This window comes from Natrix helvetica, assembly GCF_964273705.1.
Source record: "Natrix helvetica genome assembly, chromosome: 11".
Classification (NCBI taxonomy): Eukaryota; Metazoa; Chordata; class Lepidosauria; order Squamata; family Natricidae; genus Natrix; species Natrix helvetica.
Window position 1 is genome coordinate 21,873,725 of NC_138562.1, and position 15,983 is coordinate 21,889,707.

Genomic DNA, 15,983 nt, shown 5'->3' on the forward strand with positions numbered 1-15,983 from the left:
CATGCTTGCTAGTTGTTCCCGATTCTAGGGGGCAGTGCTCATCTCTGTTTCAAAGCCAAAGAGCCAGTGCTGTCCGAGGGTGGCTCCTATTTCTCTACTTGCATTTTTTACGTGCTTTTGAACTGCTAGGTTGGCTGGGACAAGTAACGGGAGCTCATTCCGTTACGCGGCGCTAGGGATTCAAACCGCCAAACCGCTGACCATTCTGATCGACAAGCTCAGCGTCTTAGTCACCGTCCTCGTCACTGAAATTAACCGGGCGTAATTCGTTGAACGAGTCAGACCTCCTGAACAAACTTCAACGAAAGCCTTGTTAAAATCAACTCTCCGAATTAAGTTCTCTCTCTCTCTCTCTTTTCACATCGCCTTGTGTACAAAGACCTCTCCTTGGTGGTAAGGAACGAAGGTGGGAGAGTGAAACTGGCCCAGCACAACAGGTGATTTTGCAACATTATAGGACGTTTAAAAAACAACCACAAACTAGGGATACAGTTATTTTCTGGAACAGTAAGAAGAACCGGCTGGGCTGGTGCCTTTATTTTGGGATGGTGCAACCTGCACGGAAAGAGGGTGGCTCCGTCTCCGTGTCCCTTTTTGGGGGGTCGTACCTCGTCTCCCTGTTTCAAGGTGCGCAGCTGTAGCTGCCCAATCGCTTTCCTGGCATCCGCTTTCAGCCGTCTCTGTAATTAACAAGCAGTGTGTCAGTGCAGAACTGGTTCCCCCATCCAATGTTTAGATATGCTACACAATAAACAATGAGGGAGGGTGTTTCTTTAAAAAGAGATGGAGCAAACCTACCTGGGAATCTCACCCAGGGCCAAATTATAAGTCAAGAGTCTGGCAAGTATGTGGTTTGAAGTGTTCGCTTGGAACGCACAAAAACATTACGGAGTTTATTCAGAGGGTTTTTGTAGCCAAACGGGAAACCATCCGGTGGAAATTCCCACATGCCAACTGAATTGTTTTCAGGTGACTGGTTAAGGTTAAAACAAGGTTTTGCGGTGAAAAAATGGATCGCCTGAACTTAGTCCACGCTCCCCAAAACTCCTTTATATAGAATAAGAGAGTTGGAAGGGACCTTGGAGGTCTTCTAGTCCAACCCCCTGCTTAGGCAGGAAACCCTACGCCACTTCAGACAAATGGCTATCCAACCTCTTCCTAAAAGCCTCCAGTGATGGAGCCCCCCCCCCCCAGTTTCTCTTCTCAACCTCTTTTTATTTTTCTTTACCCATATCTGGATCACAGCCTACTACAAAGACGTAAAATTTACATCTCCCAGACAGCAGGAAGCCAAGAAGCATACTTTCCCTTTTCTAATTTCCCTTTCTTTCTGCTTCCTGGTATACTTGGCTCCTAAACCAGAGAGCGCAACTGTTGACCCTGGAAAGAACAAGAAATTGCCAGAAGGATTGCAAAGCCAAGACATTTTACAATAACAGAGTTGGAAGGGACCTTGAAGGTCTTCTAGTCCAACCCTCCTGCTTAGACAGGAAACCCTACACACTTCAGACAAATGGATATCCAACCCTTCTTTAAAAGCTTCCAGTGTTGGAGCATTTACAACTTCTGGAGGCAAGTTTTCCCCCGATTAATTGTTCTCACTGTCAGGAAATTTCTTAGTTCTAGGTTGCTTCTCTCCTTGATTAGTTTCCACCCATTGCTTCTTGTCCTGCCTTCAGGTACTTTGGAGAATAGAAGACTGCCCCTTCTTCAGGTCAGCCTCTCAAATATTGGAAGACTGCTATCATGTCTCCCCTGGTCCTTCTTTTCATCAAACCAGATGAGAATATGAACTACCCAGAACAGGGGTGCAAAAACGGAGCTCGTTTCAGATGCCGTTCTGCAGAATTCTGCCATGTTTGAGCCAAATCATACACCAGTTTTGAACTGATCTCCGGCATTCCCCCCCCCCCCCCGAATGAAAAGAATGCACATATATTTAACCTCATCTGGCTAGAAGTAGTTCATTTTTTTCTTGCTGGCATGAGCAAGATGGTAGAAAAGCTGTATTCTCTGTTTTTAATCTTATTGATGAATGCTGACGACTGCGGATACAGTTTGAAAAAAAATCTGCCAACTGCCGTGATCTCAGTCACATCCAGTGGCAGGCATGAGACTAGGCCGGCATAGATATTTAATGATCTCAAAAGATTCCCATCCTTTTATGAGGCTGTAAATACAGATGAGCTAGCACACATTCATTTCGTGCCGAGGCAACTCATTAAGCTTCGGCAAATTAATTTTAGTTTGGATAAGAGAAGCAAGCAAAAGGTTGTAATTATACACTGGAAGAACCTGAAGTGCCTACCACAAAGGGAGCTTCCAAGGCGCTAAGCCAGCTATGCACGGAAAATCTATAAAGGAGGACACACACCGGTTTTGCTTCAAGGCCTTTGGAGGTGAGAAGTCTTGGCGAACTCTTAAAATTGCTGGAGCTATTTTGAAAAAATCCATAAAAGGTATCCCAAGAATTTATTTACCGGCCTTGGAAAACAGCTGTTCACCAAAAGCTGAAATGATCTAGAAAAGAGTATACCTTGTTGAGTTATTTACTGGCTGGGACAAGACTATTTCCAACTAGAATCCAGGGTGGCCCATTAAAAAAGAAAAAAAGAATTCAGACACAATAGAAATTCCACAAATTCCTCCGAAATCAAGAAATGTGTTCTAATGTTAAGTGATGTATCCGGATGTACGTTAATACCTTGGTGGTCTCCACTTTGCAGGGATGAATTTGCCCGAGGGGTGAACATTTTTGACAGGCCTTTATGAAGCATCACTGTTCAAAACTCTGCCCACAGCCTGAAGTTTGACCCTGACAGGGCTGAAAGTTGGCTCAGCCTGCCATCCTTCCGCGGTCAGTAAAATGAGGACCCAGATGGTTGGGGGAGCAATATGCTGACCTTATAAACCTCTCCGTGTGTGCTGGGGTGGCATGTAAGTCGAAATCAAGGGCTGGCAACCTTAAACACTCAAAGAGCCACAAAGGTCCTATCCGGAAGCGCCCCCCCCCCCCCCCGTTCAATTCTAGAGCCGACCGGAAGTCCGGTTCCCCCACCCTGGAGCCTCCTCTTAGCGCTGCGTCCTTTTTCCTCTACCTGTCCTGACCGAAAGCTCTTATCAATTGTGGAGCTGACCAGCAGCAGGAAGCCGCAGCAGAGGGACGGAAGAGCCACATGTGGCTCCGGAGGCATGGGTTGCCGACCCCTGGTCTAAATCCCAAAGAAGGAAGAATGGCTTATAAGAGAAAGGAACCAATCACTGAAAAAAACGAACAGGTGGTACAAAACCTCACCTGTCTCCTGTTCTGGGCCCTCGCAACCCGAAGCCTTCTAGCGGAATAAAATATGAAGTATCCGACGGTGGCGGCCGTGACAATGAAGAAGGACACCGAGACGAAGAAGATGGAGTAATTGTTCATCCACGAGCCGTGCTTCTTCCCGACTTCGATGGCCATGGTGACTTGGAAGCCACTATGAATCTTCTGGAGGATTTCTCTGCCTTTGGCGTAGCTAATCATGATGGCCACGGTGTTCCCGGTACCTGCACGAGAGAAAGGGTGGAGAGTTGCTCTACAGGTTGTCGTTGCAAACAGGGCTGCTGAGGTCTGAGGGTCCTTGGTGCTCTCTGAGCTTGGTGCTTTTCTTGCAGATGTTTCATGGCCCACTAGGTAAGATCATCTGTGCTAGAGCCCCACTCTCTTCTAGCACTGGTGACATTACCTAGTTGGGTAGCAAAATGTCTGCAAGAGAACCACCAAGCTCAAAGAGCAGCAAGGACCCCACAGCCCTCCTCCTCCTCCCTTCCACAAACCCCCACTCCCTTCTAGCACTGACGTTACCTAGTTGGGTCATGAAAGAAAACCATCAAGCACCCCACCGTTCAATCCTGAGTTACAAATATTCTCTTCTATAGACCACATGCTATCTATCTATCTATCTATCTATCTATCTATCTATCTATCTATCTATCTATCTATCTATCATCTATCTATCTATCTATCTATCTATCTATCTATCTATCTATCCATCCATCCATCCATCCATCCATCCATCCATCTATCTATCATCTATCTATCTATTATTTATTTATTTAATTGGGTTTATATAACTGCATATAGTCAAGCCTATGGTTTCCCAAGTTGCAATGGACGGCTGTGAAGGTTGGACCATATGGAAGGCTGAGCGCCAAAGAATGGAGGCCTTTGAACTCTGGTGCTAGAGAAGACTCCTGTGAGTCCCTTGGACTGCAAGGCCATCCAACCGGTCAGTCCTAGAGGAGATCAACCCTGACTGCTCTTCAGAAGGCCAGATCCTGAAGAGGAGACTCAAAGACTTTGGCCACCTAAGGAGAAGGAAGAAGGACTCCCTGGAGAAGAGCCTCATGCTGGGAAGGATGGAGGGCAAAAGAAGAAGAAGGGGACGGCAGAGAAGGAGGTGGCTGGATGGAGTCACTAAAGCAGGCGGTGTGAGTTTAAATGGACTCCAGGGGATGGGAGAGGACAGGAAGGCCTGGAGGAACGTTGTCCATGGGGTCGCGATGGGTTAGACCCAACTTCACAACTAACAACAACAAAACTGTTTATCGCCCAAACATTGACTTTACCCACTCAACAGACCCAATTAACAGCCATTTATACAGTCTGCTTGCAGGAGGAAAACAAGGAATGGTCCCAAAAGTGAGGAAGTCCATCTTCTTAGGCGTGGGCCTCAATCTCCCTGGCACAACACTCCAATGTGGACATTTAGGCTGGCCAATTACAACTCTTCCAGGATGGGAGAGTCAAGAGGGAATACAGTGGTGCTTTCATCATTGGAATGCCCCTTATATTGGCACTTCAAAGTTTAGCAATTATTCTGGTTCTGTTATTCTGGTTTGGTGCTTTTCTGTTGCGGTTGTTATTGTTGTTTGTAGTTTTGCTTCCCCAAAACTCTGCAGACTCAGAGTGGAAAATATAAGTTAATTGAACGTAAAAGAAACACCGCCAACCAAAGTCTGAATTTCTCACTTCCTGTCCAACCCAAGGAAAGGTGTCCTTTGTACCTGGCTGGCCAACAAGGACAACTTAAGAGAAACAACAGGGTGTGGGGATGTGTGAGTTGCAACTCCTGTCCGTCAGCCCATCTTGCCTGTGCTGCATTTTGGCACAAGACGCAGCTTGCACCATCCCTCTGCTTTGTTCCCAGTCTGTGGATGGGAAGGTGGAGTCCACAAAGACGTTTTACAAGTTTGCCAGAATTAGAATTTCTAATTACAACATCAAGGATCTTTGGGTTGGGTTATTGACCCATCAGTATAAACATGATTCAGCAGTTTAAATGAAGGACTGTAACTTCTTCTATATTCCAGGGAAATTTGAATTTTCCAAGGCAATCTTGTGGGTTAAAAGAATCAGAAGAGAGTTGGAAAGGGGCCTTGGAGGTCTTCCAGTCCAACCCCTTGCTCAGGCAGGAAACTTTATATCCATAATGGCGAACCTATGGCATGCATGGCACAGGTGGCACGCGGAGCCCCCTCTGAGGCAGGCGAGCCGTCGTCCAGCTCATCGCAAGCGTGTGCCTCCTGCCGGCCAGCTGATTTTCAGGTCTCTGCCACGCATGCAGGAGATGCGCATGCATACAGGGGTATGTGTGTGTGTGGGGGGGTCATGTGCGCATGTGTGTGGGGGAGCACAGGGGGGCAGTGCCCCCCGAGCCCTGTTTTTGGTCCCAGGAGGCTCCAAGGAGGCCTGCTAGGCCCAAAACAGGAGCTCACTCCATTACGCAGCCCTAGGGATTCGAACCGCCAACCTTTCTGATTGACAAGCTCAGCGTCTTAGCCAATGAGACACCACGTCCCGAGATATAATTTGTGTACCCACCACCAATTTTGCAATCTAGCTACCTTTAAATTAATGCCATATCCTTCTGGGAACATTTAATCACAAGTGTGCCAGTTGTGCTGTGGCAGAGATTATCACCGCCGGTGCCAGGCTTAAAATAGTTTCCATCTCGCCTTATCTGAATAAGGGACGGGCCAAACTGAAAGGGTTTTGTCACAAATGGGATGAAGGGATCCTTCAGCCGATTCTGGCTTCTCCTTTATATTCCGCATGGGATGATGAGCCAGTGAGGCCCCAGACAGAGGAGGGGCTCCCTGGTGCTCTCTGAGCTTGTCTGCTTCCTTTTCCCTCCATTAATATTTTTATGGAGTTATAAAGTAATGTAAAATACAAAATGCAAAGTAAATGGGAAAGCAGCGAGGAGGAAAAGGGGAAGGAGAAGTAAGGAAAGCTAAAGGCGGGGGGGGGGGGGGGGAGAGAAGCACTGACTTCCAACTCTCTCCGATGGAGGAGAATAAAAGGCATTAACATCCAATGACAATTTCTGCTTTTTCAGAATAATATGAACAAGCTAGTTCTATATGAGCTTGACTGGTTTCTTGCAGACGTTTCATTACCAAACTAGTAACATCATCAGTGCTACAAGGTAGTGGGGTTTGGGGAATGGAAGAGGAGGAAGAGGAGATGGAGATGACTGTGGGGTCCTTGATGCTCTCTGAGCTTGCTTGTTTTCTTGCAGACGTTTCATTACCAAACTAGGTAACATCATCAGTGCTGGGAGGGAGTGGTGCGTTGAATGGAAGAGGAGGAGAATGGGGGGGGGGGAGGACCGTGGGGTCCTTGGTGCTGTCTGAGCTTGGCTATTTTCTTGCAGACGTTTCATTACCAAGCTAGGTAACATCCTCAATGTTATCATTTGTCTCCCTTCAACTACTCATCAAAATTATAAAGAAGAAGCTCTGATCTACGTGTTTCAATGGGAATAAATTCTTTCGGCAGTATTCTAAAAACAAGCTCACAACCAATATCAACTTATCCGTCTCCGGCTGTCTCATTAAAGGAACGGGATTGTTTTCCAAAATCATACACCGGGAGCCGAAGCACGAGACCCTGGCAAACGACGCGGCTGCCCCACACTGAAACCAAAGCATTGTATTGCCGCGATAACTCGATGGTTGCTTGGTTCAAAGGAAGGATTGTGTTCATTATTCCCATTATACCCACTAGGTTTCTTCATAACAAATTAAAATGACAGGATACTTCCAACAGAGCCCTCCTACGCGGAGAGAAAGAGCAAAGATTCGGCCTAATCACTGCTTTATGTTTCATTCCCCCCCCCCCCCCCCCAACGGCCAAACCTAGTAGATCCGAGGCATAGGATAGGATATTGGAATGAAGAATAGAGTGGAATGGAATATAGAAAGAACAGAACAGAATAGAATAGTAGAATATAGAATAACACAGAATATAGAATGGAGTATAGAATAGACTATAGGATAGAATAGAATATTGAATAGAATAGCACAGAATATAGAATTGAGTATAGAACAGAATATAGGATAGAATATAGAATGGACTATAGAACAGCACAGAATATAGGATAGAACAGAATAATAACTTTATTGTCACTTTGAATGTACACTAATCAGCATACATTAAAGTGAAATTTCTTTCAAACAGCTCTCAGGGTCACTGGCTCCAATGTACGCGACATAATGTAACAGAATAAAGAAATACAGATAAAATACAGAGTCTACTTCAAATATAAGCATCATCAAAGAAAAAAGGAGGGCAGTTTCAGCTTGCCGACCCCCAAAATGTGTCGGATTTAACCCACAGGTGATCTCCTGTGTTAGGTTTCAAGGCACCTCCGTGGAGTTTATTGGCTAATATTCAAAAGGAAAACTTCTTTGAAAATAGGGACAACTTCTTCCCGAATTTATGGCAGGAAGCTGGGGAAGGTTCAGGGAAAGAGAAACTTGGATCAGTCAAAGGTAGCCTAGAACAGGATTCTCCAAGGGCTGGCATAGCTGGCTGAGGAATTCTGGGAATTGAAGTCCAAAAGTCTTTAAAGTTGCCCCAGGTGGAGAAACCTGGCCCAGAAGACACCCAAAGGCTGCTTAGGAAACAGCCAATTCACCTACAGCCGCCCAATCACATCTGCACGGAGGAAGCTTCCTGACTGAGCAAATCTTTCTTCTTTATTTAGCCCTCTTCGTGAAGAACCTTGAAGGCTCCGTGGCCAGATCGGGAGATATGAGAAACCACGCAATTCAGAATGCACCTTTGCTCTCTGCCTTTTCACTTGTGCAACTGCAGTGCAACACAGCCAAACTCCAGTGAAGTACCTGGTATCACACCCCAGGAAGTGTGCAAGTGCGAAAAGAAAAAGGCAGTGGATCGTGACGTTGAAGACCACACGGCAGTGATGCTTAACCTTTTCGCTGCCAAGTGCCGAAACTGGAGCGCACGCCGGAGCGCCAGAACCCGGAAGAGCTGGCCGGTGCACATGTGCACGATGGAACCCAACAAAGCAGCTGGCAAAGGCACACACGTGCCCACAGGGATGGCTCTGCGTGCCACCTCTGACACGCGTGCCATAGGTGTGCCATCACAGCCATAGGGGGTTTAAGCAGCTCATGTTTCTTTTATGAGCTCAAGCAAAGGAAGAAATCAGTAGTACTTATAGCCTTCTTTCTTCGATCCCAGAAGAGTCTTCATAGCCACTTTCCCTTCAGTAGATTAGATGGTGTGTGTTATATGTGTATTTGTTTAATATTTTACTACATTTAGCATAAGAGAGTTGGAAGGGGCCACGGAGGTCTTCTAGTCCAACCTCCTACTCAATCAGGATCCTTGTATCATTTCAGACAAAGTCTCTTCTTGAAAACCTCCAGTGTTGGGAGTTCCCACAGCTTCTGGTCGTTCCACTGATTAATTGTTCTCACTGTCAGTCAATTCCTCCTTAGTTCTAGGTTGCTTCTCTCTGTCCAGATTACTCAGTAACTGCAGGGATTCACTTAACAAATGTGGCATGGAAAATAGTAAAATGGGGCACAAGCCCCTTAACAACTGTCTCGCTTAGCAACGTAAATTTTGGGCTCAATTGTGGACAATCACCTCCTTAATCAAAAGGTGACTCAGAGGCTAAGATGCCGAGCTTGTCAATCAGAAAGGTCGGCAGTTCAAAACCCTAGCGCCGCGTAACGGAGTGAGCTCCCGTGACTTGTCCCAGCTTCTGCCATCCTAGCAGTTCGAAAGCAGGTAAAAAAGGCAAGTAGAAAAATAGGGACCACCTTTGATGGGAAGGGAACAGCCTTCCGTGCGCCTTTAGTGTTTAGTCACGCCGGCCACATGACCACGGAGACGTCTTTGGACAGCGCTGGCTCTTCGGCTTTGAAATGGAGATGAGCACCGCCCCCTAGAGTCGGGAACGACTAGCACATATGTGGGAGGGGAACCTTTACCTTTACTTCCCTAACCAAGGAGTGTAGAAATAAAGATAGTAGAAACTTATATTCAAATACATTTCAGAGTAGAAAACAATCAGTAGAAACCTCAAATTATATCATCACCAGAATGTGGTATTGTATTTCTCTTAGTTTAAGTACTGATTTTCTAACTCTGCAGATTAATTCTGGGTTTGAAGTTTCTTTAAAAAAAAGGACCCAATTATTCACAATGTATGAGAATATTAGCTTTGTTCCTATTTGGCGAGTTTGAAAAGTCTGATTTTGCAGTACAATTGAAAGAGAAGCAAGGCTGTGAAGCTATATAATGAAAATGTAATGGAAGTTGTCCCTTTATTTGAACAGGACCTGTTGGGTTTCTGTTGACCCGAGCAGAATGACTTCATTTAGCAGAGGAACCAGTTTCAACCTTCATGAGAATATCCTGAGGCTAATTTTTATGAGCGCTGGTCCTTGCAATTCCAGCTCAACCAACAAGAAAGTCTCAGCAGGCAAAATCCATACTGATGCTTCTCATAGTTAATTAGGCATTTGATTTACATCTGGCCCAGGTGTTCACAGAGAACAAACATTTATGATTTGAAAACTTTATACTACGTTTATTCCATGGTGAATAAAAATAGATGGTTTTTAAAAATAAAATTTAAGTCGGATTTTTTGGGATTTTTATCAAATTTATTTGATAAAGTTGTCGGTGTGTCAACAGTGGGTCAGTGGAGGAGCCACTGCGGGACAGAGACAACAGTTGCTCTTTAAAAATTATGATTTAAATCGAGTTGATTTAAATCAAGCCTTTTTACCAGTGATTTAAATCATGATTTAAATTGACTTGATTTAAATCAAATCCACCCTGATTTATTCTCATTTTTCCTTTATCTGAAGCATAAATTGTAGAGAGGGGGCAGTATCCAAGGTCTCTTAACCGGCAGTTTAACTTACTAATTACAGAATAACAAGTGTTGGAAGGCACCTTGGAGGTCATCTAGTCAAACCCCCTGCTCAAGTAGGAGAACCTGTACTATTTGAGACAAGTGGCTGTCCGGTCACTTCTTAAAAGTACTAATTGAATAACCACAGGGATTTGCTTGATTGTGGCAAGAAAGGTCCTAAAATGGGGCAAAACAGCTCAACTAATGCCTCACTTAGAACAGAAATTCTGGGCTCTATTTGTATGTTGTAAGTCGAGGACTACCTGTACTTGAGAGAACTTCTTGAAAGCCTCCAGTGATGAAATACCTACAACTTCTGAAGGCGAAGGCAAGCTTTTACAAGATCCTGCAATAGCTACTCTTTTTTTTATAAAGATTTTTTATTTATTTTTGAATAGACAGACAAAACACACACACACACACACACACACAACCCCTCCCCCAAACCATCTTCCATTACAAACTGTGGAAAGTGGGTCGATTGGTTACAAAAACCTCCGTGCATCCCTTCCACAGTCATCACCTACAATTCATATCAAATCATATATTTTAAATCAAATATATATGATTGTATAGGCAGGGATTGTATTTACTTCGTTTAATTAATTTCTATTGCTGCCTATCTTCAACCAGTGATTGGGCAGCGTACATCATAAAAACATAAAATAATAAAGCAATTAAAACAACACAGAAGAAATAGATATGGTTGCCAGGTAAAACCTATTTTATTCCCAAGGATGGCAACAATTAAATAACATTGGGGGGGGGGGGGAAACAGCTGAGTCTACACTTATGGATAAACACACTAGGCTGGTTTTCCAGAGCCGCCATTTAAACAGCTGATCCTTCTCCCATCTCCCATCCTGGGCCACACAGTCACAATCTGGTTTACTTTGGCAGAAACTTTGCAAATGCCTATTTTAAAATGCTCTACAACCATCCTTTCTGCTTGACACAAGAAAGGAATATCAACGCAAGCACATCTCAAATGATTTTAGGCTGTGAAAGCAATCCAAGCAATTCAGTTAGTTCACGAGTTCCCACTGAAATCAGTGAAGCTGATGAAGTTTCGATTAAATTGTACCACTAATTCTAACCAAGGCCAATTTCCTTAATGTATAGTATGTTCAGTAGGAAACACATCAAAATTCACTTGCAAAATTCGGAATTCAGCAGTAGAACAGAGACCCAGGAATTTACGTCTCTTTGGCTGCCTGGGCCAGTATCTTTGGCCACTTTTTCCTGATAAAATAAACATAATTTCAGTCTGGAATCCACTAATTTTGGCTCTTCTATTGGCATCATTTGGCCCTTTTATCCCCATTCCTCCAAACACACGAAAAAGGGGTTGGGCACTGTTTATTTCATCTGAAGCTTTTAAATTGATTTTTTGATATTATAGACAAGGTATGTTCTTCCTTTTTTAAAGTTGTTTCAAACTAGGTCAAGGTTCCCCTCGCACATGGGTGCTAGTTGTTCCTGACTCTAGGGGGCGGTGCTCATCTCCGTTTCAAAGCCGAAGAGCCAGCGCTGTCCGAAGACGTCTCCGTGGTCATGTGGCCGGCATGACTAAATGCCAAAGGTGCACGGAATGCTGTTCCCTTCCTATCAAAGGTGGTTCCTATTTTTCTACTTGCATTTTTACATGCTTTCCAACTGCTAGGTTGGCAGAAGATGGGGCAAGTAACGGGATCTCACTCCGCTAGGGATTCGAACCACCGAACTGCTGACCTTTCTGATTGACAAGCTCAGCGTCTTAGCCACTAAGCCACCGCATCCCTCTAACTTTTACCTAGTAAGCAGCAAAACATTGAAAATACTTTTCCAGAACTGAAAAATTATTCCCAAGCTGGCAAAAATTTAAATGGGGGGTATTTCTTATTTTCAATGCAATAAATCTATGTCAAAATCTTCACCTTTTATTGGCTCCCTTGAAAGCACATTGACAGAGGAGATCTGTGGAAAGATTATCACTTCTTTTGCTAATAAAGTTTCAGCATGTTTCAACTGACAGTTATGATGGCATATCTTAAATAGTTTGAAATCAGGTCTGTTTTCAAGAATTTCTTTCTCACACAGGCAGCCCTTGACTTAACAACCAAGCACAATGTCACAATGGTGGAAAAACCCCAACAACTTATGCCAGTCCTCGCACTTACGACATCCTGCGGTCATATGACCAAAATTCGGGCACTTTGGCAACCGGCAGGCATTTTCAATGGTTGCAGCTTCCCAGGGTCATGTGACTTTCCCTGGGGGCTTTTGACAAGGAAAGTCAAAAGGAAGGAAGTTGGATTTGCTGAAAACCTCACACAAAAAAGGTCATAAAATCAGACCCACCTCACTTAGCGACTGGTCCCAATTGTGGTTGCAACTTGAGGACTACCTCTATGAATGCGCTTTACATGTCACAGGCAAGGCTTCCCCCAAGGGGAAGATTCTCCAAAGTTCTAGCCCAGAGGTAGGGAACGCTGGCCCTTTAATGACTTGTGGACTTCAACTCCCAGAATTCCTGAGCTAGCATGGTTGGCTCAGACATTCTGGGAGTTCAAGTCCACAAAAGCCGTCCAAGGCCCAGCGTTGCCCACCTCTGCTCTAGTCCATTCTCCTAAGGAAAACTTTTGAATACTCTCATTGATATGCATAAGAAAGTCATAAAAATACCTTTTCTAACGACCCCCTTCCTTTTAGGAAACGCAGCTACAGCAGCGCTCCCCACAACTCGCAACCAGCTCTTCCATCCTCTCCTCTTTATCGCTTGAGTTATCGCTCAAGGACGGTTAAACTATTAAGACTCATTTTTTTAATGATGTACCGCTGAAAGTTTTAAGTAAGTGTCATAAAAATTGACAACACACAGCAGAGACACTGACAAAAGAAATCGAAGGGTGTGCCTGCCACAGATCTCGGGACAAAGAGCAAGAAATGCAGGAAACTAAGCAAAATTGTTAGAACTGTAACATGCCAACAAGAGCAAACTGGTCAGAATGAGGGATTGGTAGAATACGGACTGAACCTGGTCCTATGAGTCAAATCCCCTCTGTTCACACCAGCATTTTTTCCCTGTCATGTCAAGTGAACTGGCTTCTAACTGGATCCCATGGAATTTAGCAGGCTGGGAACAGAACAGACAAGCAAGGTTACATCACCGACTCCCACAAGACCAGACTAACTGGGCCTGTTTCCTCTCATCATTGCCCTGCATCAATCTGGGATGCACACAGAATACGCCCAGCGCACTGCAGTTGGCAAAAAAAGCTTCTCTTGGCCATAAAGGAGAATATTTGGAGCTCTGGGTTGAAGTGAGGGATGCTTGGTGCTCTATGGGCTTGCTTGTTTTCTTGCAGACGTTTCTTTACCCAACTAGGTAACATCATCAACGGGGTTGGGGGGGGGGCGACTGTGGGGTCCTTGGTGCTCTCTGTGCTTGGTTGTTTTCTCGCAGTTGTTTCATTACCCAAACTAGCTAACATCATCAGTGCTAGTGAGGGTTTTTTTTTTGCTCCCGGTTTATATTCTAGTGGCTTGCCCTGTCAGTGTTACTAGGGGCGGTGAGAGCAAAGCCCTCTCCTTACCAGCACTGATGATGTTACCTAGTTTGGTTCACGAAATGTCTGCAAGGAAACAGCCCAGCTCAGACAGCGTCAAGGGCCCCACAGTTAAAAAATGTGCCAGAAAACAACCGAGATCAGAGAACACCAAGGGCCCCTCAAGCTTCTCTCTCTCAGTCATTACTGGCTGTGCTTCCAAGTCAGTTATATTTCCCTGCCGTGGCTAAAAGCCATGCAGGGGTTACTAGAGCATAAAATTAACTTTCCTTTTGCTGTAGGGTATGCTTGCCGCATTGCCCAAAGCTACCTGCTTTCCTCGCCAGTGATTTTCTTTGTTATTGAAGGACCTACTGTGGCAACAATGGAGGGAAACGTTAATTATTAGCCTCCCATAAAGTTGGGTTTTCTAATGGGCTGCCCTTACTGCAAAACGTCCTAGCACCCTTTGTATGGGAGAGCAAAGGCATAACATATTTTAAACTACATATTGCATTATGGACTGTGCAACAATATATAAATCTTTAAAAAGATTTTATTGCAAGTGGTTTCCTGCATTATGTGATCAACACGCCGCATCCATCAGGCCCTGTGCATTTAATCTTCACCTTAACTGTTGTTAGATCCTCAGACCACGTCGTTAACTTGCAAAACAAACAAAATGTTGTGGGTTTGCGAATTCCCAGAGGAGGAAAGCTTCTACGCAAAGAGAGTACTTTTGTTCAGAGTCAACAGAGACGTGCACGGAGGGAAGGAAGAGCAAGCGTTCTTTCTCCCAAAGGGAAACTCCTATTACCCAAAGACAAGCATTACTTAATTACTCCTCGTGTTCTTAGACTTCTGAGCTTGGAAATTATCCATGCATTGCTTCCATTCATATCCACAGCAATGAAGCAAGCAGCAGTGCCCACCTGCAGTTTAAACAGACGATTTTAAAAAAACTGGAGATAATGCCACGGTGTCACTGCACTATTTTATCATGCCATTAAAAAGAGAGAGAGACCCACAAACTACATTAAAGTGGCCAGAATATTCTCAGTTATGCCATCAGCATCATAAAAAGCCCCTGCCATTTAATAACAAAGGGCATTCTAGACAATTATCTGCATTAAGGGCCTTGCAGGTTTTTGACTACTCCCCAAACTCAGCCTGCTTAATTTCAATAGCACAATAGCCCTTTGTGTTATTATTTCAATTCAAGTAGGCTTTTAAAACTCTCCAGATTCTGAAGTCTTAAAAAGTTTTGAAGTTTTGGGAAAACAGAAAAATAAACTTTCCTAAGTAGTTACTTCACTGGCTTCCAAGGTCATTAATCTGTTCAGAACATAAAGCGGCACCTTTAAACAAAAACAAAAACTAGACTACCTGTCCAGTTAACTAATCAAATGTTCAAAGAGGTCAAGAAAAAAAGCAATCCCCGATGTTACAACCCACGCTGAGCTTCTCTAATAAACTGCTTGAAGGGACATCCTGGCAATCCATGGTGACCTGTTGGAAGGTAACTTTACAGTCCTCCTATTAATGATCTGGGAACCTCTCAGCCTAAATGTTACAGTAGGGGCATTTGTCTAAACGGGTCGGGGCAGAGTCCCGGGACAAACAAGCGAATTTAGAGGAGACGGCATTGCTCAGAAGGTGCAACGTAGATGGTTTGAAGAGAGATGGGGATTATTTTGAAAACTTGCAATCAGGATCAATCGCCAGCTGGGCCTCCGGGCTACCTGTAGTAGCTTCTGCTTTGCCAGGATTTCAAAAGGTGCTGGACTCCTCTAAGTCCAAATGCCCATGGACCAGGAAGGTGCTCTGAGGGAGCTCAACCAATCTCATTGTACATATGTTGTGCACTGACAATAAAGAAGCATTATTATTATTATGGCTGCCTGGGATCCAACCATACCTTTGCCTAGTGGTGGGATTCAAATAATTTAACAACCAGTTCTCTGCCCTAAAGATTTCTTCCAACAACCAGTTCACCAAACTGCTCAGAAAGTTAACAACCGGTGCAAACTGGCTGAATCCCACCACTGCCTTTTGCCCTTCTCTGTTCCAGAAGATGTGGAATGTGAATTATGATGTCATCCAATGGGGAGATCCAGGACAGAAAAGCCCCAAACCTCCCCTCTTTCCTCCCTCAACTATCATTTCTCCTTTTGCAAGCCTTGAAAATCTGGGGTGGGGAGGTCAAGGGGTTCAAGAGCTCACCCTGAAGGACTTG

At 44.5% G+C, this 15,983-nt stretch overlaps 1 protein-coding gene across 2 annotated transcripts in view; it reads right to left on the bottom strand.

Annotated features, from left to right (window-relative positions):
- The window catches only part of RNF128 (ring finger protein 128), a 38,074-nt gene that overhangs the window by 8,126 nt on the left and 13,965 nt on the right, over positions 1-15,983 (bottom strand). For both annotated transcript variants that reach the window (XM_081963820.1, XM_081963819.1), the window contains exons 2-3: positions 3,296-3,543; positions 609-680 (exon numbers count right to left, since the gene is read on the bottom strand). In XM_081963820.1, coding sequence (XP_081819946.1) covers positions 609-680; positions 3,296-3,543 — 320 coding nt within the window. The remainder of the gene's footprint in view (positions 1-608; positions 681-3,295; positions 3,544-15,983) is intronic.